At 42.2% G+C, this 21,481-nt stretch overlaps 2 protein-coding genes across 2 annotated transcripts in view; one reads left to right on the forward strand and one right to left on the reverse strand.

The window, feature by feature from the left end:
- Taok1 (TAO kinase 1) overlaps positions 1-12,013 on the forward strand; it is an 84,305-nt gene extending 72,292 nt beyond the window's left edge. The window contains exons 18-19 of the mRNA XM_050128605.1: positions 223-445; positions 2,897-12,013. Coding sequence (XP_049984562.1) covers positions 223-445; positions 2,897-3,358 — 685 coding nt within the window. The 3' untranslated portion in view covers positions 3,359-12,013. The remainder of the gene's footprint in view (positions 1-222; positions 446-2,896) is intronic.
- A 6,092-nt stretch (positions 12,014-18,105) lies between these two features.
- Abhd15 (abhydrolase domain containing 15) overlaps positions 18,106-21,481 on the reverse strand; it is a 6,621-nt gene continuing 3,245 nt past the window's right edge. Inside the window, exon 2 of the mRNA XM_050128615.1 lies at positions 18,106-21,227. Coding sequence (XP_049984572.1) covers positions 20,702-21,227 — 526 coding nt within the window. The 3' untranslated portion in view covers positions 18,106-20,701. The remainder of the gene's footprint in view (positions 21,228-21,481) is intronic.

Genomic DNA, 21,481 nt, shown 5'->3' on the forward strand with positions numbered 1-21,481 from the left:
AATAAATAAATAAATAAATAAATAAATAAATATTTAAAAAAAAGAAAAAGAAAAACTATAGTTATTCAGGCATCTTCAGAACAGCTTACGATAGCCTCTTCGTAAGTATTGCCAAATGCAGTATTGGTTATTGTATTTCTTTTTCAGGGATGTCCACACCCAGTTATATAGCTTACAAAAACATGGTCTTCTCTCATTCTTCTGTAAGTTGTGAATGGATAGTTCACAGAAAAATATATCCGTTTCTCTTTTTTTCTTTCAGCTGCGTTTGGATGAAGCACAGGAAGCAGAATGCCAGGTTTTGAAGATGCAGCTGCAGCAGGAACTGGAGCTATTGAATGCATATCAGAGCAAAATTAAGATGCAGGCTGAGGCCCAACATGATCGAGAGCTTCGAGAGCTGGAACAGAGGGTCTCCCTTCGCAGGGCACTCTTAGAACAAAAGGTATAGATAACAGAAGCAAGAGAGTTCTTTTAGTATTGGTTTTTATCAAAAGAACTGTGTGTGTGTGTGTGTGTGTATTGGAGATGGGGTAGTGTATTTTTATTTTCTTCCAATATATATGTATGTTATATTGTCTGTGTACATATGCATGTTTATGTGTGAAGACAGGCTTTTGTGCCATGGGTTGTGTGGAAATCAGAATAATGTCAGGTGTCATTCTTCATTTTCCACCTTGTTTGTGGTAGCTAACCCACACTGCTTTCCATTTTACCATAATCACAGTAGAATTACAAATGTGCCTTTTCACACTTTGCTGCTCTCCCTTCCTCCCCCCCTCCCTTCTTATGAGACAAAGTTTCACGATGTAACCTGAAGCTGGCCTGAAGCTCTATGTAGACCAGGCTAGCTTTAAACTCACAGAGAAGGTACACCAGTATAGCTGACTTGTTCTAGCTTTTTTGGGGGGGGGGGGGCAGGTTTCGAGACAGGGTTTCTCTGTAGCTTTGGTGCCTGTCCCGGAACTAGCTCTTGTAGACCAGGCTGGCCTCGAACTCCCAGAGATTCCCAACCCCAGTTCTTCAAAATGTATGAAGTCTTACTTCAAATCTTTCCTCCAGATGAATAGCCTCCTAGATGCTGGAGTAGCAAGTATATATCATGAAGCCCAGCAGTGAAGTCCATTTAAACAGTAAAAGGAAAACTTTCTGTTGCATACATGAGTTGACAATCAGAATCTACTGATTAATATTAATAATACTCAAAAGATGGGACTGGAGAAATGACTTAGTGGTTAAGAGCACTGGTTCAATTACCAGCACCCTTATAATAGCTCATCACCACCTGTAACTCCAGTTTCAGAGGATCTGAACTTTCCATGAGTACCAGGCACACACATGGTGCAGACAAAATACCCATATACATAAATAAAAATAATTCAAAATGTTTTTATTTCATTAAAAGAAAGATCAAGCCTTGCATGGTGACACATCAGCCATGCCAGTGCTTGGGAGGCTTGAGGTGGGAAGATCCATAGTTCCAGCATAGCACAAACTACATAAAACAATGAGCTGTTTGAACGGACACACATCTTATGTAATGTAAAAGGTAGTATCAAGCTAAGCGTTGGTGACGCATGCCTTTAATCCCAGCACTTGAGGGGCAGAGGCAGGCAGATCTCTGATTTTGAGGCCAGCCTTGTCTGCAAGAGCTAGGTCCAGGACAGGCTCCAAAAGCTAGAGAGAAACCCTGTAGTATCTAATTGGTAGTGTTTTCCTAGCATGCTGGAATGCTGGAGACCCATGGTGTAATCACCAGTACTGACTTCATCCATTGCCACCCCCCACTCCCAGATGTTTTGTTTTGTTTCTTCAAGGAAACTGATAAGATGGTATGCCATATCATGCTGAATCCAGTTCTTGTGCAGTTTGGTTTGGTTTAAAACATGCATATGCTGTCCTCTGGCACAGAGAATTATGACTGATGCAAGAAGATCATGAGTTTAGGCCAGTTTATATCAAATGACCAATTTGTCAATCCTTATTTAACTTAAATATAAACATCCCTCTGGATCTACCATTTATAGAAAATATTTAAAGTAGAGCACAAGAGAAAATACTAAATGATGACATCAAGATGTAATTGGTCAAATCCAGAATTTAGACATTTTTAATAGAACAAATGAGCCAGTTTACAATGTGAAGGGTGAGGGAATGGACAGACTGCTGTAGACTAAAAAAAGTTAAGGGTAAATAACAAAATGTATGGTTTTTGTTTGGGCCTCAATCCAAATAAACAAGTTATAAACAAGACTTTTGAGATATTAGAAATTTAAAAATTAAAAATTTGTTATCAGTTTATTAGATATCACAATGAAGTGGTTATTTTGTTAACTGTTATTAACATGAAATCAAAAAGTACAGTCTAGCTGGACACTCCAGATGTAGGGTCAGGATTGTGGGTTCCAGGCTGTCTAATCTATAAATTGAGTTCCAGGCCAGCTAAGGTTACACAGTGAAATCTTGTCTCAAAATCTTTTTATTTGGGAATAGAATGTTTTCCAAAACCTGTAGACACTTTGGCTATAAAGAGGTAGATTTTGGCAGTGGTGGCAGTGGCATACACCTTTAATCTCAGCATATCTTTTATTTTATTTTGTTTTGCTTTTGTTTTTTGAGACAGGGTTTCTCTGTGTAGCTTTGGAGCCTGTCCTGGAACTAGCTCTTGTAGACCAGGCTGGCCTCGAACTCACAGAGATCTGCCTGCTTTTGCCTCCCAAGAGCTGGGATTAAAGGCATGTGCCACTACTGCCCGGCTTAGCATATCTTTTAAAATAATTTTCTGTATATAGCCATAAAATAGCTGTTGGTTGTTTTGAGTAGTTATTGTTGCTTTAGCTTATTATTGATTTGAGACATAAATTGATTCTTTTGCTCCATTTTCCTACCCTGACAGATTGAAGAAGAGATGTTGGCTTTGCAGAATGAACGCACAGAACGAATACGTAGCCTGCTTGAGCGTCAAGCCAGAGAAATTGAAGCTTTTGACTCTGAAAGCATGAGACTAGGTTTTAGTAACATGGTCCTTTCTAATCTCTCCCCTGAGGCATTCAGCCACAGCTACCCAGGAGCTTCTAGTTGGTCTCACAATCCTACTGGGGGGCCCGGACCTCACTGGGGTCATCCCATGGGTGGCACACCACAAGCTTGGGGCCATCCAATGCAAGGTGGACCCCAGCCATGGGGTCATCCCTCAGGGCCAATGCAAGGGGTCCCTCGAGGTAGCAGTATGGGAGTCCGCAATAGCCCCCAGGCTCTGAGGCGGACAGCTTCTGGGGGACGGACAGAACAGGGCATGAGCAGAAGCACGAGTGTCACTTCTCAAATATCCAATGGGTCACACATGTCTTACACATAATAATTGAAAGTGGCAATTCCGTTGGAGCTGTCTGCCAAAAGAAACTGCCTACAGACATCATCACAGCAGCCTCCTCACTTGGGTACTACCATGTGGAAGCTGAGTGCAAATGGTATATTTTATTCGTTTTTGTAAAGCGTTATGTTTTGTGTTTACTAATTGGGATCTCATAGTATTTGGCTGCCGGGTATTTGTGGTTGGCTTTTTGTTTCCTTGTTTTTAACTTTTGGAAAATTTTAAAACTGGGAATAGATAAATATTTCATGTGTGTGGCAAAAAAGAAATTGGCTTAATAGAAGGGGTTTTATCAGAACAATATAAAAATAAAATGAAGCATACTGCCCTGAATCATCACTTTAGGATGTCCATAGCCTAAGAAGTTTATTGAAAGATCTAAAGCCTTCCTCCATATTTCAAATTCTGTGAGTCACTGACAGCAGGCAGCGTCTGTGCTGAAACATGTTCTTACTGAAACATACCTCCACACCTTACCAGTGTGTTTCCTTTCTTTATGAAATTGGTCTGACTTATCAACCTTGTTTGGACTAAAGCAGAAAACCATGAACATTAAAAGATTGTATTTACCTTTTCAGGTGGTAGAAGATCATTTAGTTTTTTGCTAAGTGCATCAGAAGTTTGTCCCTGATTTTGTAGGTTGTATTGTTGTTAAGATGGCATTGCTTAAGGAGATCATAAGCTGTGTGGGGATTGCACTAACAAGCTTGTCAGCAGCTATCAGGAAAAAAACAGAGGGTTGGGACCCTGAAAGTTCCTGTGATGCATGTGTTCAGCATGGAATGAGGAGATAAAGCCTATGTATCATGATATTTTGTTTCTTGTAGAGTGATAGCTCATGCTACCCAAATTATAAGACACTAAAAAGTACCTTTGCTTTGTTTATACAAAATCAAAGACACTTAGCCAACACAAAGCAAATGCCAGAGTTATTTGAATGATGCCATATTTGTGAACTGCCATCTATTAGAATACTCATCACACTACATAGACATAATTTTATTTATCCCTCTTTTGGCTTATGGGATTTCCTGTTTACAAGTAGCAATAGTCAATTATTTAAATATTTAGTTGCCACTAGGAATCACTGAGCCAATGACCACCAGCTGCTGACTAATCTTCACACTGTAGATGTTGCTTCATCTGCAGGTTCTCTATGTTTAATTGCTGTTTTTGTTGCTGCAGTACCTTACAAACTTTTAGTTCATTGAAACTTCATGTTACTTTCCCACAATAGTAAAGTTCCTTTCAGAAGTCTCTAGCTTAGTGCTAAAATACTACTGAGGAAGAAACTAGGTAGTTTGAAGAGTGAAAGAAAACAACAACAAAAATTAAAAGTAAGTTATAGTGACCAAGGACCACTAACCTGGGAGTGTGTTCTATGTTTTCTTCAATGAAGGATTAACCCAGTGTTATAAGTCAGTGCTAGTTAGTATCCTCCAGTTGCTTGTGTAGAGCTTGAGGTGGAGGTAGGCAAGGGGCAGTGCCGTGTTTAGTGACAGACCAGAGTTTCTTACAAGTTATTGTCCTGCTCCCTCTTCAGTTGTCTTGAAGAGCTCTTGCTGCTAACTCTGGGTCCTGCTTTTCCTGTAATTAGAAGGCAAGAACACACTTAAGCATACTTAGAACAAACTAGCGACCAAATTGTCATCTGCCACTATTGAAGTTCTTGGTTTTCTTAACAACAGATTAAATCTCGTCCAGGTATGTCTGTCATTCCAGTCTCTATGACTTGCCCCCTTAGGGAATTTCTGACTTTGGGTTGAGGGTTTCTGACACTAATTAGAAGAGAAATTAGATCAGGGTGTGGTGGCATATACTTAAAATCCCAGCAATTGGGAGGTAGGAGTCTGGGGTTCAAGGCTGCCTTCGGCTGTCTCACAAAGGAAAGAAAAGAAGATGCTATTATATAGATCCTTTGAAAACCAATATAAGGTTGGTGGCAGAGTTCACAGAGCCAGGGTTTTAAACATGATCTATATCAGTTTTTAGGTAAACATAGTTAATGAAAGGGGCTTTTTAAGTTTTTTTTCTTCCTGCATTCAAAATTCTATTCAAGAGTTTCAAACAAATTTGAGAGTTCTATATATTTGAAGGAAATAGGGAAAGCTTTAAATTTAATAGGATGTTCAAAACTAAAAGAAGACCATCTTTATAAGATGATCTTATAAAACCATTAAACACCATGCTTCTGCATCTGGCCCTATCCACTTCTGGAGGGTTAGAATGGGAAAGTAAATCAGATGTGAATAGAAAATTCCTTCAGACTCCAAACCAGAGATACATTTTATAGTCTAGCTGTGAGTTTCACTTGGTCAGATTGAGTTGCTGAGTCCATTTTGATCATAATGTACTCATACTAGTGTGACTGAGTAATGACTATGTGTTGTGTCCAAAAGAGATTTCTGCCTCATCCAATTGTGTGGCACCAGTTTTCCCATATAGGTCACGATTATACCATCAGTTTAGTTAAAATACATGTTGTTTGCAAAATGATTAGTGTTAATGGATTGTGTGTAAGCTATAAATAACTTCTGAGTAATCGTGTACATGGCAGAAACCGTGACAGTAAAACCTGGTAGCAGGAAAATTCGAAAGGGTTTAAAATACCCTGAAGACAGGGCACGCACTTTCTGGGGAAAAAAAATGTGGAAATGTCAAAGTTTGACCAGTTTAACACTACCTCCTCCCCATTATCATATGTGTGTTTAAGAAAGTGAGAAGTGTGGAGAACATGTGCAGCACACCAGAAGTTATGATCTATATCTGGTATCCAGAGCCTAGTGGGGAAACGTTTCTTGTTCTCCCTTTTTGGGGTCAGCATTTTAAACATACATAGCTTCATATCTTAAGACATTTTATTCCTAATTAGATTCCCCACCCTTTGCACATAAGTTTTCCTTTAAACTTAGCTCTAACCCTAAGTTGTGATGTCAGAAAGTGTTTGCATTGTGTAAACAACGTTAGCTGAAAGCGAGTTTATTTCATTAGAGCTCCTATTTTCTGTATGTTTCTTTAACCAGAGCTGAACAGTCCTGAACATGGAGTCACACCCACAGGTGAACACACTCAGTCTCAAGTCAAGGCCTTGCTAGTAAATGGAACTTTGTGATAGTTATTATGATTTTTTTGACTGCCTGGACATCAAGTAAACAACATTCAGAACACTAAGGAAAATGTTCTAGAGATTCCATCCTGCTACTAACAATTTTTTTGTGTACATCCTTTTTTTGTTTTTCAGAACTTAAGGCAGAATTCAGTAATTTTGTGCTTCTGTAAATGTCTAGCATTTTAAGCATATATAGACTACATTGTTTTGGACACTGGAATAATATGATTTATTTTCACCTATAAAAATGACTTCATTGTACTTGAACACCTTTGCATTTCTCCATTTGTGCCATTTACAAGTGGAAATAAATTGTATTATACCATGATCTACTGGCTTTTTAAAACTGTTACATATGCACATTTTTGGTATAGCTATTTTCATTTGTATGTGTATATTGTATGTATATTTATATATATGAGTGTCTATATGTGTGTATAGATGGATGGATAAACTCATTCTATACATGTCTGCCAGGGCTCAGTTTTGAGTTTTGTTGTTTTCTTTTTTATCTTCTGTTAAGGCAAGGATGTGTGTGTGTTTTTAAAGAGTACTCTGAGCTGATATTTATGAGAAGGTGATTAGTAGATTCAGTCGTTTCCTTTTTAATCCCCTAGCACTTGTATGAGTGAAGAGAAAGTTAAGTAAAATGAAACCATAAATTTCAGTGTAGTAAAACCATGATAGGGAAGGAGCCAGTTGGTGTTTTTTTGAGTTTGTTTTACAATGCAATAAAAGATAAAAGCAGGAGAAAAGTGAACTGTACAAAGAACACTGGTGGTGATTTTCCACAAAGGTGAAAAGCCAGTGATCCATTCTTTGTTGATGTCATGATCCTCCACTCTTAATACTGATAGTTCTGGATTTTGCTGAGGATCAAAACTGCCAAGAAAGAAACTACTACTAAAACATATCTAAGGTTATCCTAAACTGTAAAATCACAGGAGATGGTTACTGGGAGAGAAGGCATGATACTGGTTTGAAGGGCTGTCTCCTTTTAACTTACTCTTCTTGCTTGCTAATAGTAAGTTCTTTATGCACCTTCGACCCCTTCTGAGCCACTACTATTCAAGCAGATATTTGGTCCAATGCAATATCCCTTTCTTAGTTTTATTTCTTTTCTTTTGAGACAGGGTCTTGCTTTCTGGTCTGGTAACTGATGTTTACCCAAGACTGGCCTCAAATTTCTAGCACTCCTATCCCAGCCTCCCAAGTAATGGGATTACAGGTGTGAACCACCATGCTCAGCCACAGCAACCCTTTCCTTCGGAGGTTTTATAGTTCTGCATTCGACTCATGTTCAGAATGTGAAGTGTCCTAATGTGTATTAACTTCGGAAAAACAATATATTTAAGCTATCCTAAGTGTGAATCTGCTATAATGAGAAATTCTCACTTCTTACATAGAGCCTTCTCTAAGGAGCAAAGTCAAAATGTGGGCTGTCATCGCTGAGCTGCTTCTCAAATTACAGATCATTATTGAAGATAAATACATTGTTTTGTTTCCCCCCTTTAACAGAAGTCTCCCTTCCCTGTTTAGTATCGCCTTTTAAAAGGCGCTCATACTTAGTTAAGAACTGGAAATTCCCACCCTCGGATTCCTTAAAGGATGAAGAGTGTGCTGTACACTCAGCATACGTGCCTCTTGTATGCAAGGACTACTGATTGACGTCTGTTTTGCTGTGTCTGGTTATGTTGTCTGCACTTTTATGAAATCACTACAGTAGATCTACATTGGAAATAACTATTGATTTGTAAAGAAATTTTTATTAAACACTGTAGAAAAAGAAAGTAAAGCGGAGAACTCTTCCTTTTTGTGCATTTATATTTTCTGCTGAACTCTGGTAGCCCATTTTAAAGTTGTATTGACTTGTTGGTTTTCCTCTTTGATTATATTCAGACTTCCAAAGTTTTATTCAAACAAGTGCTGGCCTTCAGATTATAAATGTATGAGATATGCACCGTATCTGCCTATTGCAGACTTTTGAAACTTGCACTGCCCATTCATGCAAAAATAAGTATCTTAAGAAACAGAAAACACAAACTGGGGAGCCATGTACTGTGTCACCATATCTGTTAACTGTTTCCAGCAACCCAAACTGTGTGTGTGTGATATTGGTGTGTGAGTGAGTGAGTGTGATTTTATTTTGCTTTGCTTTCCTTTTAAATATACAAGGGGTTCTTCTTCAAACAGAGGAAAAAGTTAATCCTCTCCAGTTGATGCCCACTGGATATAATAATCTTTACATCTGTAGGTAGTTGGAAATATGAAGAGAAGAGAAGGTAAGACTTCTCAATGAATGGAAAAGGGTATCTTGATGCTCAAGAATCCCCCCTCCCCTAAAAGTACGGGTAATTCAACCTGCACAGTTTCCTTTCACTTGTAGTTTAACAATTATGAGTGAAAAATCATGTAATTATCTGTAAATATGTAGCTAACAAATTGACCTAGTTTCTGTATTTTTTGGTTTTGTACTAAAGTTTATAGGTCTGTGCCAGCTAGAGAGGAGTTGCTGTCATTACTAGTTGTGGCTCTAGCATTTAACCCTGAAACCATCCTAGGTGACATTTTTAGAATTAACGCTTAAATATTGTTAAACAGGGAGAAATGGAGCTTAATCATTGGTCAGGTTTGAAATCTTTTGAAACTAAGTAATTTTATTTAATATGATTACATGTTGTCAGTCATGAGTGAGGTGTAGGGAGTCTCCCTCCCCCAGTGGCCATGTTTACAGAGTGTTTGTCTATAAAGTGCAAGTGTGTTAATGTTATGTAAATTATGCAGGTGATAACTATGGTTTGGGACTGTTTATGGGCTCTTTTAACTGAACTTTAAAATGAAATGAACTATGCTTATTGCTGGCACATCGATCCCATTTCTGGAACATTTTTCCTACGTCCAGAATTCTGTATTTTCCTTGACATTATCCCCACTTAACCTTCCTCTGATATGCCTTGTAGCTAAGATATTAAAGACTGTTGAACATAGATGAGGGAAATGTGTTTCTTAAAAATCCATGAACCCTCAATTGTATGCTTTCAGTATTGTGTTATATGTTTCTATGGCAACTTTGAAGTCAGTGGTTTAGAAATGAGATACCAATGTTAATGAAAAAGTATGTACTCTTTGCTTTTGCATGGCTTGGCTTAGTATACAAGGTATATTAGAGCCACTTGAAAGCATGAAGACCAGTTATGGAAACAGGTTTCTCTTAGTGGCACATTTTGCTTTTTCTTAGCCCTCAAATACATTGCCTCGGCATGAACATTATTGTTAATATAAATTGCACATGATCATCAAGCGAATTCTGTAATTTTGAAAGATGCAGCTGCCTGATGTCTGCAGTTTGGTTGGTCTCTATCTAAATAACAGTGTGGGTATGGGAGCCCTTCTTGCCCTTTCTTGGGTCTTAAACAGGTCTATCAGTTTATCAAGGTGTTGGCTGCCCCTGGGGTATTGCCATGCTGTTGTCTTTGCTGCCCATTCATCCCACGTGTGCTGTGTCCTTCCTTGCATGTCATACTCTCAGAGAAACCATCATCCTTTTTTCCTAGCAATTTTATTTTGCCTTTTCTTCCACATTAAATGGGAATTGTGCCTATTTAGATTGCCCCTCTAGTTAAATACAACTGTAACCCAAGCCAGAGACAAGGTGGTAAAACATTTTTTTTTCAAGTCCACTTGGCCAGTAATTTACCTAGCAAACTTACCACATTATCTTGACACTTGATAGAAGAGCCTGTTAGGAGTCACGTGGTTTCATAGAGTAAAGTCCAAGTGAAGAGGGATGTGTGGGGTTTCCATTAGGAAATAATTTTGTTATTTTACTTTTTATGACCCTCTGCTAGTTTAGAATAGGTTTTCTCTTTTTTTAAAAAAAAAATTTTTTTTTAGGGAAGTTTTTACAAAAGCAATGGTCTGATGTAAATAACCTTTTAAAGTACAGTGCACATAACTTCCCTAGGCTGTTCCAACCTGACTTTGTAAATGCTTTAGAGTTTTTAAATTAACACTTGTGTTGCTAAATCCTATTTATGTAAGTCTGAAAAGGTTTTTATCCCATGTAAAACATTTAAATAATGCAGGTTATAATGAGCAAGTTAGCTTTGAGAACCCCTCCTTTTAGTATATGAAAAGCCTAATGCGCATTAATGAGGTTGGAGAGACTATGAGAAATATGTATAGTGTATATTTTAAACAGCTTTGCTTGTATTGTGAAGATTTAAGAACAAACTTGAGATTTTTAAAGTTAACTATTAACACAGTTTTAATGTAAGTTATCCCACTGGGTTTAAAAGCATCTTGAATGTATAACCCTTCTACAACCCAGGTTGGTTTCTGCTTTTACCGAATCATCTAAACGTTATTTATATTTTTAGTTTTATGTACTCATTTCTTTTCATTTTCCTCAAACAGCATGGGTTTTTTTTGCACATGTAGAAATTTTTAAAAAGAAGGAAATTAATACATGATTTTTCTCTGAATTTTCTTCACTTCAGTCTTTCTACTAACCTCTTAAAGGCCATGGCATTCCATTTGCTTTATTTGTGCAAATGCCAGGGCTGGTTTTTATTTTATTTTTGCTATTTACCTTTAAAAAAAAAAGACAATGCTTCAATCAATTGCTTTTTTTTTATTTAAAATTTAAAAAAAAAGAAAGAAAAAAAAGCTGTAACCTTATCATTTCTGAGTAGACCATTGAGAGAGAAGTGCACACCTGTCGTCCCAGGACCAGCTTTGGTGGCTAAAGGGAATATTTTAACTAAGCGAGACGTTCTGTACAAAATGTGGAATGTGCTATCCACAGTCTATTTCAGTTATTCCCACAAGTCAGGTCCTGATAAATGAGGGTTATCAGCTAACTGATAAGATATCATTGAGGTTCGTCAATGAATTTGTACATTTCTAGTTCCCTTTGGTGAAGGGGAAAGTGATTTTGCAAGACCTAGATTTTGGCTTGGTTTCTTGCCTCCTTTTTTGGCAGCCTTCATCTTTTCCTAAAGCCCTTGAGCCTGTAGGGTTTTTATAGTGGACAAAGGACTTATGGTCTTTAAAACTGGGATAGATTTTGGGGGAAGGGCAAGAAATTATCATATTGAACATACAGTATCCTAACACTTTTAACAGTGGATAATTTTGAGTAAGCCCAGTCCTTTCCAATTTTAGACTAAACAGATGCCCACAGTGGAGGCTTACAAGGGTTGCGATGAGGAAGAAGCCTCTCCCTCTGTCCGCACCAGCTGGTAAAGGTGACCGCAGGTGTGCGTTTCCTTCTGGTAGAAATGGTCCACAGCACTAACTGGTAAGGCTATTGTACAGTATACTGTCAGTATTCTCTGGTTCAGCATACCTTATAGTTCGTATATAACCTGTATTAATTGTATAGATTGTGCATTTAAAGCTGTTACCAAGTTGTCAGAACCTTAAGAACGAAAACAGGTCATATGTAATATTTTGTTTGTAAGTATCCTTTGTATCATAGCAAAGGAAATGTTTAAAAGATCAACTGTAATAAAAGTAATTTTAGTACACAGAGTGTCTGCTCTTTTTTAAAATTTTTTTAAGATTTACTCACTTTTATGTGTATGGATACTTTGCCTGCATGTATGTTTGTGCACTTTGTGTATCCCCGGTAACAGAAGATGTCAAAAGAGGGCATCAGATTCCCTGAAACAGGAGTTACAGACTTGGTGAGCCCTGAGAACTGAACCTGGGTTCTCTGAAAGAGCAATAAGGGCTCTTCTCTGTGCTACCTTGACTGGCCTTGAACTCAGAGACCCTCAGAGCCTCTGCCTCTGCCTCCCAGTCGCTGTGATTAAAAACGTGCCGCCATGTCATGCAGACTAAGTGCTGTTAACCAGTGGCACATCTTTTAGCCCCGTTTAGTTTTTTAGTGAATTTTTTTCTGTAAGGGTATTTCAGATACAGTGCTAGCTAGCTGTGAGCTGACAGCTACATCACCACCCCTGCCGCTCCCCCCACTGCGTCAGAATGGGGGTTTAAATGGTAATGGTGCTAGGAATTGACCCCAAGGTCTTTAACACAGTAATCAAGTGTTCTACCACTGAGCTTCATCCCCAGCCCTCTTTAACTTGTTTTTTTTTTTTTTTTTTTTTTTTTTTTTTTTTGGTTTTCGAGACAGGGTTTCTCTGTGGCTTTGGAGCCTGTCCTGGAACTTGCTCTGTAGACCAGGCTGGTCTAGAATTCCCAGAGATCCACCTGCCTCTGCCTCCCGAGTGCTGGGATTAAAGGCGTGCGCCACCATCGCCCGGCTTTTTAACTTGTTTTTAAGCATTGACACATTTTATGTATGGGGGGGTGGGTGGTCATTTTCAAGAGTCTGTTCTCGCCTTCCACCATGGTCCCAGGAATCAGTCAGGTTTGGTGAGCATTATAACCTGCTTAGCCATCTTACCAAATGTTGTCTTCGTTTTGAGATTGTCTTACCCTATAGACCAGACTGGCTTGGAACTCAGTTGCCTGTACCTCTGGTCAGGTTAAAGGTACGTGCCCTTTAAAAACAAACAAAAACTAGGAGATCTACTTGCCTCTGTTTTCCACCTATGAGGATTATTAAAAGGCCTCTTAGCTACAGCACGGGATCTTTCTGAGTTTCCCAGGCTGACCTTGAACTTTCTTTCCATCCTCCTTCCTCGGCCTCCCAAGGAGTCGAATGTGCCTGTCACATTATGTGGCAGAACCAAAATTGGGTCCATTTTCAGTGTTTCTGCTTAAGTGTAGAAGAAATCAAGAGGGTTAAAATACAGTGTTTTTGCTTTGCTTCTACTGTTCAATTTACAGCAGAGTTCCTTTCCCTCCCCTCCCCCAGCCCCTCTTCCTAAACAGTAGAGAGTGCTAACTCCATGGCACCTGTGCTGTGCTTGCATCTCAGTGCTGCTCTTGAACCAGTCTTACTGTTTGTGTCCTGGCAATGAATGATGGTACTTTAATTTCTACTCTTTCCTTTGGGTGGGGGGGTGTTTGAGATAGGGTTTCTCTGTGTAACAGCTCTGGCTGTCCTAGAACTTGCTTTGTAGACCAGGCTGGCCTCGAACAGATCCACCTGCCTCTCTCCCGAGTGCTGGGATTAAAGGCGTGTGCCACCTCCCCCACTATTTATTTCCAATGCTTGTTTGTAATGAATAGAGGGAGTCAAGGTAAAGGGTGCTGTCAACTGTATGCAGCTACACACAGTGACTCGAGGGAATTTTTACAGGTGGACGTGTATGTGTCTTTGGAGTCGTATACTCCCAGCAGCTCCAAAGAGAGCCTTTTGGGGGGTTGGGTGGGAGTTGCATGTATGTCTGAGCACCACATCTGTACCTGGTGCCTGCAGAGGCCAGAGGAGGGCATCAGATCCCCTGAAACTAGAGTTACAGATGGTTGTGGATGCTGGGAATCAAACCCAGGCCCTCTGGAAGAACAGCCAGTGTTATTAGCCACTGAGCCAACTCTTAACTCCAAAATTTCTGCTTTTGTCACTATCTTTTAAAAGCCCAAGGTGGACATGCCCCACTACCACTTCAGACGGGAGCTTGTCGAGGAAAGCAGTTTATTTACGACATAACTAGAACTGGCTGGGTGGGACCGTAGCAGTAGGAGAGAGTTGACCTGGTGATCCTGAAACTCCTTTCACCCCGTACTCAGGAGGCCTGCCTGGTCTAAGGACAGTCAGAGCTGCACAGAAATCATGTCTTAAAAACCAAAAAAGAGAAAGAAAATGTGGGAAGAAGGGCAGCGGCATGAATTTGAATCAAGCGGACCCGAGTTCAATCTCCAGAAAAGGGAAAGAGAAACTGTAATGCCTTTGCTGCTCAGTGGGGTCTACCTTCCATTCTGAAGGGTGTGCTTCACACACACACACACACACACATACACACACACACACACACACACACACGCTAGGCTTAATCCCATTGCTAGGGAGGTAGTGGAGACAGACAGTTCCCTGGGGCTCACTGGCCAGCCTGTCTGTTTTGCTGGACAAGTTACAGGTCAGTAAAAGACCCTGTCTCAAAAAAGGGTGTGGGGCTGAGGATCCGTATTAACTTGGTAGAGTTCCTGTACCATACGCAGAAGTCTTTGAGTTCCAGTATAAGCAGCCCATAAACCAGGCATGGTAGGATAGTGCGTGACTGTAATTCCAGCACCAGGTAAGAGGCAGAAGGCAGGAAGTTCACGGTTATCCTCAACCAGATCTTAAAAGTTACATCTCTGAGAGGGGCTCTGAGGACATGGCTCAATGGTAAAGTGCTTGCTGCTCAAGGGTGAAGACCTGAGTTTGGATCCCCAGTACCCCACACGGAAGCTAGGTGCAGTGGTGTTTTGCATCTGTGTTTTGCACCCCAGCAGTTGGTGAGATGGTCATGAAAGCAGAAGGATCCTTGAAGCTTACTGGCCAAACAGTGTAGCCAGTCACTGAGTTCCGAGTGCAGTGAATGAATGTGAGGGCATTCACTGGAGAGCTCCGGCCTCCCCATGGACAAACTAGCACATAAACCCACACGTGTACACATCGTGCACACAAAATATTAAAAGTCACATCTCAGAACTCAGTCTAGTAGAAATAAGTTTTGGCTAAAAAGCATTGTGAAGCCTCTTTATTGGAGACATGTTCCTTAGAGGTTTTGGGTTCTGGCTGACGAATTCAAGTTGAAAAATGGCCTCCACAAGCCTTCACTGTCTCCTTTGATCCTGTCTTGTCTTACATACTAAAGCTCACACATGATCTCAATCTTTTCCTATGAAACAACTAATAAAATACCTTTTAGGTCACTGAATAAATTTTTGAGAAAGTGGGCAGTTGAAACGGGGTTTTGCTATTGTAGCAGGGTAGCCTCAAACTCGGACTGCTTCCTGTCTCAGCCTCCTGTATACTAAGATTACAGGTATGTAAAAAGCCTTCACGCCTGGCTTTTCCCAGGATCCTTTGAGTCATGTCAATTAGAGGTCTTGTAGCTCCAACTCATGTAATTCCTCTGACACATACTTATTACCCACTGGAATCTGTTTATGAAGCTACCGTTGATGAATTTTAAGGAATTTTAAGCCTGTTGAGAAATTATTAGCTCAGAGCAAGAGGACTGGTGGTTGATTTAAAGAGCTGTTTCTGGTTAGTGTTAGAGAACAGGAGGGAATGACCAGTGCATGCAGGAGGCTCTGGGAACTCCTTGGCATGTCAGCTGGGCTCAGTACACAGCAGACTAGAGGGCAAGCAGCACAAAGACTGGGCATAGTAGTGCACACCTTTTCTAAAATTTATTTTTATGTGCATTTGTGTTTTTGCCATGGGTGTTGGGGTCCCTTGAAACTGGAGTTACAGACGGTTGTAAGCTTCCATGTAGGTGCTGAGAACTGAACCCAGGACCTCTGGAAGAGCAGCCAGTGCTCTTAACCCCTGAGCCATTTCTCCAGCCCCGTGGTGCATGCCTTTGATGCCAGCACCTGGGAGGCAGAGGCAGGTAGAACTCTGTGAGTTCCAGGCCAGCCTGGTCTACAGAGTGGGTTCCAGGACAGCCAGGACTACACAGAGAAACCCTGTCTTGCAAAACAAACAAGCTCACACACATAAAACTAAAAAGAAGAGGCATTTATTGCCAGGAGAGGTGGCACAGAGGTCAAAAGCCACTTGTAAAGGTCCCGGGTTCCATTCCCAGTGCCCACATCAGGTTTTATAGCCACCTGCTTCAGAATCCACTCCCTCTCACCTCAGGCACCTGTACACAAGTCACAGACTCACCCCCAGACACATACATAAATATAATTAAGAATAATAAAAATAAATCTTAAAAGATGTTCAATTGGACGTAAGCCATCCTCAGGTCTTAGTGTATGCACTGCCTGTCACATGCCGAAGACCGATCTAGCATGAATATCTCACTGAAAACATGGGCCTTGCTAGTTTGAGGGCGTTCATTGCATTTCTGGGCACATAGACTCCTTGGATCTACCTTCTCAAACCTTAGAAAAGCAAACAGTAATAACTAGTAAAATGTTCTGATAGCCTCCGATGTGACTTGACCATGGCCTTGCACGATCTCCTTGTCAACATGTAAGGATAGCCAAATGGCTCATGTGTCTGCTTGCTGACATCTAAAGGAAGACACCTTGGTGATTCTGAGCACTTCTGACTGACACCGAGGCCTGCGGTTTGGCTGGAAGATGAGCACAGAGGCGGCTGTGATGCAGGTGGTTTTGAGGTTATACATGAAGCCAAGACAGTAGTTCCTGTGTAAGCCCTCTTTTTAAATAGCATTTGGGGCTTAGGAAGGATGTCTTTACACAAAACGGATGTCTTCTCAAAAGAGTTCTGGTGTTCTGCTTTTCATACTGTTGTCTCCAGCTACTAGAAACCTATATATAAGTACTAAGTCTTCACGAGAATGGTTACAGCTCAGTTCCGTGTGTGTGTGTGTGTGCGCGCAAGAGCGCGTGTGCACATGTGTGCAGGTGCACATGAAGCCAATAGCCCATGTCAAGTGTCTTTCTCCATTGTTCTCCATCTTACTTTTTTAATAATTTATTTTTATAAAATGATCATTGATAAGTGTTTTGCCTGCACATGTCTGTCTGTCTGTCTGTCTTTGTGAGGGTCTTGGATTCCCTGAAACTGGAGTTACAGACAGTTGTGAGCTGCCATGTGGTGCTAGGAATTGAACCTGGGTCCTCTGGAAGAACAGCCAGTGCTCTTAAGCTCTGAGCCATTTCCCCAGTCCCTTAGTATAGTCCTGATACCAGCAGTAAAAACTTAACAGGAATCAGAGATGGCTTCAGAGGCAATTGTGTTTCTTCTACTCTGCCTCCCTGGTAGAAACAGGGACACCATCTCCATTTCCTTCTCATATTTTATTTACTTATTTTTGGTTTTTGAGACATAGGCAAGGCTTGTTATGTAACTGAGGCTGACCTTGAACTTCTGATCGTCCCGTCCCTAACTCCCAAGTCTGGGATTGCAGGCAAAAGTCGCCACTCTCTGCTCAGTCTCTACTCCTGGGGGAACGTCTCCCTGAACCTTTGAGAGTGCTTGTGAGTAACCAAGGGAACAAAGGCTGCAGTAAGGAGATCTGCACTGACCATGACCATGACGGGGACCCACATGGAGACTCACTGGTGTTTCTTGGGGTTTGTTTTTTATTTCTTGTTTTGTTGTTGTTGTTCAAAGAGCCACAGCTTCTCAGAACAGTGTAAGAGTGAACAGCAAAATGGCTGTTTCACGTGGTTAGCTGTTTATCTAAACTGGATAAATCTGGATGAAGAGTAGGGTCACCCAAACCCTTCCTCCTTCAGCAGAAATCACACTTTCTGGTAAAGATTTGTCCGTGTGTGTGTGTGTGTGTGTGTGTGTGTGCGCGCGTTGTTTGCTTTTCTGTTTTGTTGTTTTGAGACAGGGTCTCAAGTAGCCCAAGCTGAACTCAAGCTCCTTCGGGGCTGACCTTGAACTTCTGAAGCTCCTGCGTCCTGCTCTGGGACTATCACACAGGTTCGCGCCCTGCTGAGGAAGGAGGCCAGGGCCTTGTGGGTGTGCGGTAAGTTCTGCCAGCTGAGCTCCAGCTCCAGCCTTCACTCCTAGTCTTTGAATAGTAATGGACAGATTTTTCTTTTTTAAAATTATGCAAGGTAGACATAGTGCTACACACTTTAATTCCAGCTCTCAGAAGACAGAAGCAGGCAGATCTCTCTGAGTTTGAAGCCAGTCTGGTCTATATAGTGAGTTGCCGGCTAGCCAATGCTACATTGTGTGATGCCATCTCAAACAACAACAATAATAATAAATTGCTCCCTGAGAATACCCTGTATGAGGAGCATGAAGGGGAAATGTTTTAGGGTTAAATCAGTGGGGCTTGGAACCCGAAGAACCTGAACAAGAGTTGTTCTGCCATTCCTCTGAGGGCTTCTACCATGAGAGTAGAGGGTGGAGCTCCAGGAGCTCTGGGAGCTCCGTGGTCAAGCGCTGCCTGGTATGTGCAAAGCCCTGTGCTTAACCACTAGCTCCACAAAAGAGAAGAAAAAAAACTTACTGTAAGTAAAACTCCCATCCCTAGCAAGCTTGCTTGTCTAAAAGAGAGAAAGAGAGAGAAAAGAAAAAAAGGCAAACCAGCCATTTTTTCTCACAAATGTTCTCTTGAAGAACAGGGATCCTGTGGCAGCTGGCCTAAAAAAATTGCCCAGATTTTTGCCATTAGGGATGCTTTCGGCCTTAGGGTTGAACTACCACCAGGCCGCTTCCCATCTTCCCATTATTTCTGAGGATCCAATGGCAAATGGGACAGCAGGACCCTAATTAACTGGAGTCCCTACTGTCCTAGAGGTGGGGGCAGGGGGGTGGCCATATGCCACAGGCTTCCTTCAGCAAGCCCTCCGCCGTGACTGTGGTTCACCAGAGACAGAAAACTTCCTCTTTCCCGTTCAGTTCCTTTTTATTTCTTTTGCTCAGAAGTGATGAAAGACTGCCAGAAGAGGATCGCTGGGGATGGGCTAGACTAGAGAAGACGGGGACAGGAGCTCCTCCCTTCACAGTAGGACATGTGCTGTAGAAAACTAAAAGTTGCCTGTTTTATATCTTGGAGCTAGTTCAGAGTTTGTTACTCAACCTGAAAGAGCAAGCGTGAAAGGTGGGGTGGGTTAGCGCAGGCTTTAATGCGCGCTGGTGGACATCAGGGTTTGAGAGCAGCCTGGTCTGCACAGTGAGTTCTGATCCAGGCAGAACACAAAACAATGTTAAAACAGAAAAACAAAAGAGTGGGAGGACAAGGTCACCCCAACCTGGAATCCCAGCCCCAGGATGTCCCAGAATGCCTTTGCTGTAAGATACTCTTTGAAATCATTTCACTGATTTAAATCTAAAACCGGTGGCTTATTTTCCATTGATAAAACTAAAAACTAACTTCTCGGCTGGATTTATGTAGCTCAGCTGTAGAGTGTTTGCCTGGCAAGTGGGGTCCGAGCACCACAAATAAATAAATATATATAATTTCAGGGTAGATTTTTGAATCTTAACAACACATGGCTCCAGATGTCCAACTGTCAAAATAATTTTTAAAGGTTTACTACAGTCCAGGCTATGTAAGTGGATCTGTGCGCTGTACCTTACTTATTTTACTCTGGTTTTTCAGCATCATCCCTCATCAACCCAAATGCCCGTTTAGTGGCTGAGCAGCTGGGGCCAGAAAGCAGTTTTTCTGCCTTTTGAATAATTGAGCAAGGCTGGGAAGGCGAGACACTCTTAAGTAGCTGGATTGCCTTCATCGGGCTCTTAGGATTATTCTGTCCTCTGATCCAAGATACCTCGCTGTCTCTGGAAAGGGAGAAGCTAGTACTAGAAGAAAAGTGATTAGAAATCCCGCTTGAGGGTTGTTTTTGTCACGTGGGGAAGGCTGCATCTCAAGAGGAACACATCTGGCTACAGCTCTCTGGAGCAGTCTCCTGAATCAGAACCGGGGAGGTGCATCTGGCCTAACCTGACTAGACCACAACCATGACCACAACCATGGTCTAGCAGAGCCCTTAGACCCTGGGCAACAGCATCTCCTATTCTAAAATACTCTTGGGAGCCGGTTCAGACCGGGCTGGAGGGCGTGGCCTAGAGGCCCATCTTAGTTCGCAGCCACCAAGAGAGAGGCAGGCGTCCAGGGACAGACTCACATTCTACCCTCGCCAGCATTTACCAAGCTGGCCTCAGCCCGACATGTCCTGCTTCTGCTGCCTTCTCAGACTGGGGAGAGCTAGGCAGCTCTGACCGCCTGCTTCCTCAGCTGCTAGTGCAGAAGTCGGAGCGGAACCACAACCGCAGAACACGAGAGAGCAGGACTGAGACACAAACATCCTGTCCTTCCTGTACCAAGAGGCTCCAGCTCGAGACTCAGAGTCACCAATCTGATTATTTATGTGGGACAGAACCACCCATTGACTCTTATAAGCTCATCTTCCCTAGAGTCACTGCAAGGGCAGTTAGCATTTTTTTTTTTCCCAGTCCTCTTAGCCCATGCTGTTACTTGGCTTGTGACTTTGATGACAGGAGACAGTAGGCTGAGCAAGGTGAGCAAGAATGTTGGTTGTCAGAGCCAGGACAGGGCGCTCACGCTGCAAGTTCTCTCTCTCTCTCTCTCTCCAGTTTGAAGGGAGAAGGGAGCAGAGCTCCCCGCTCAGTCCTCAGTCTTCCAGCTGCTGGGGTCCCTTGTTGAGAATTTTCTCAAAGGTGCAGGGGCCTCCCCAGGCAAGCTTCACCTGGTGTAAGACCGCTTCCAGCTAAAGATCTCCTCCAGATTGGAAGAAGGGGAGACCTCTCGCTTCTGCAGGCCTCCCCAACGACGCCGGCCCCCCAAAAATGAAGTCCTGCGCCTGCTCAGTCCTTTCATCCTCTCTTCCATTCTGAAGAATTCAGTCAGGGCCTTAAAGGACTCCAAGATAACCTCGTGGCTCCATGCTGGCAGGGGCTCAGGGCGCAGGAAGCCACAGTGGCCTCCATGGCTACTGAGCAGCAGGAAAAAGTAAGGATTGCTTTGGAAGAGTTCCGCGGGCAGAGTGTGGTCTGGGGGTCCACACACCGGATCATCAGCACTGCAGATACACAGGACAGGGACAGCAGCCTCATCCACGTCCCGGAGCGGGTCGTTCAGGTCCCAGTAGGTATCCCAGCTGATGGGGAAACTCTTGGTGTGGCAGAACAGGGTTTCCTCAAACTCTCGCAGGGAGCTGCTTCTGAACAATTTGCTGGTGTCTACTGTGTCCTCCAGGGCCGAGGCATACCTGGTCACCGAAGGTGAAAGGGGGAGCGGGAGAGAGAAAAGTCAGATGCAGGCAGAGTTACTGTGAGGCAGTCCCTAGGCTAGGGTCTGGCCACGGAGCCTTTTGAGCTACAGAAAAGAACAGAGCTGTTGGCAGGGGTCTCTAATCTCAGCACTCAAGAGGCAGAGGCCTGGTGGATCTCTGAGTTCCAAGCAATGACAGTCTTCTCTCTCTCTCTCTCTCTCTCTCTCTCTCTCTCTCTCTCTCTCTCTCTC

The sequence above is a fragment of the Alexandromys fortis genome, unplaced genomic scaffold (assembly GCF_014885135.2).
Source record: "Alexandromys fortis isolate MF-2015 unplaced genomic scaffold, M_Fortis_MF-2015_v1.1 scaffold_80, whole genome shotgun sequence".
Taxonomy (NCBI): domain Eukaryota; kingdom Metazoa; phylum Chordata; class Mammalia; order Rodentia; family Cricetidae; genus Alexandromys; species Alexandromys fortis.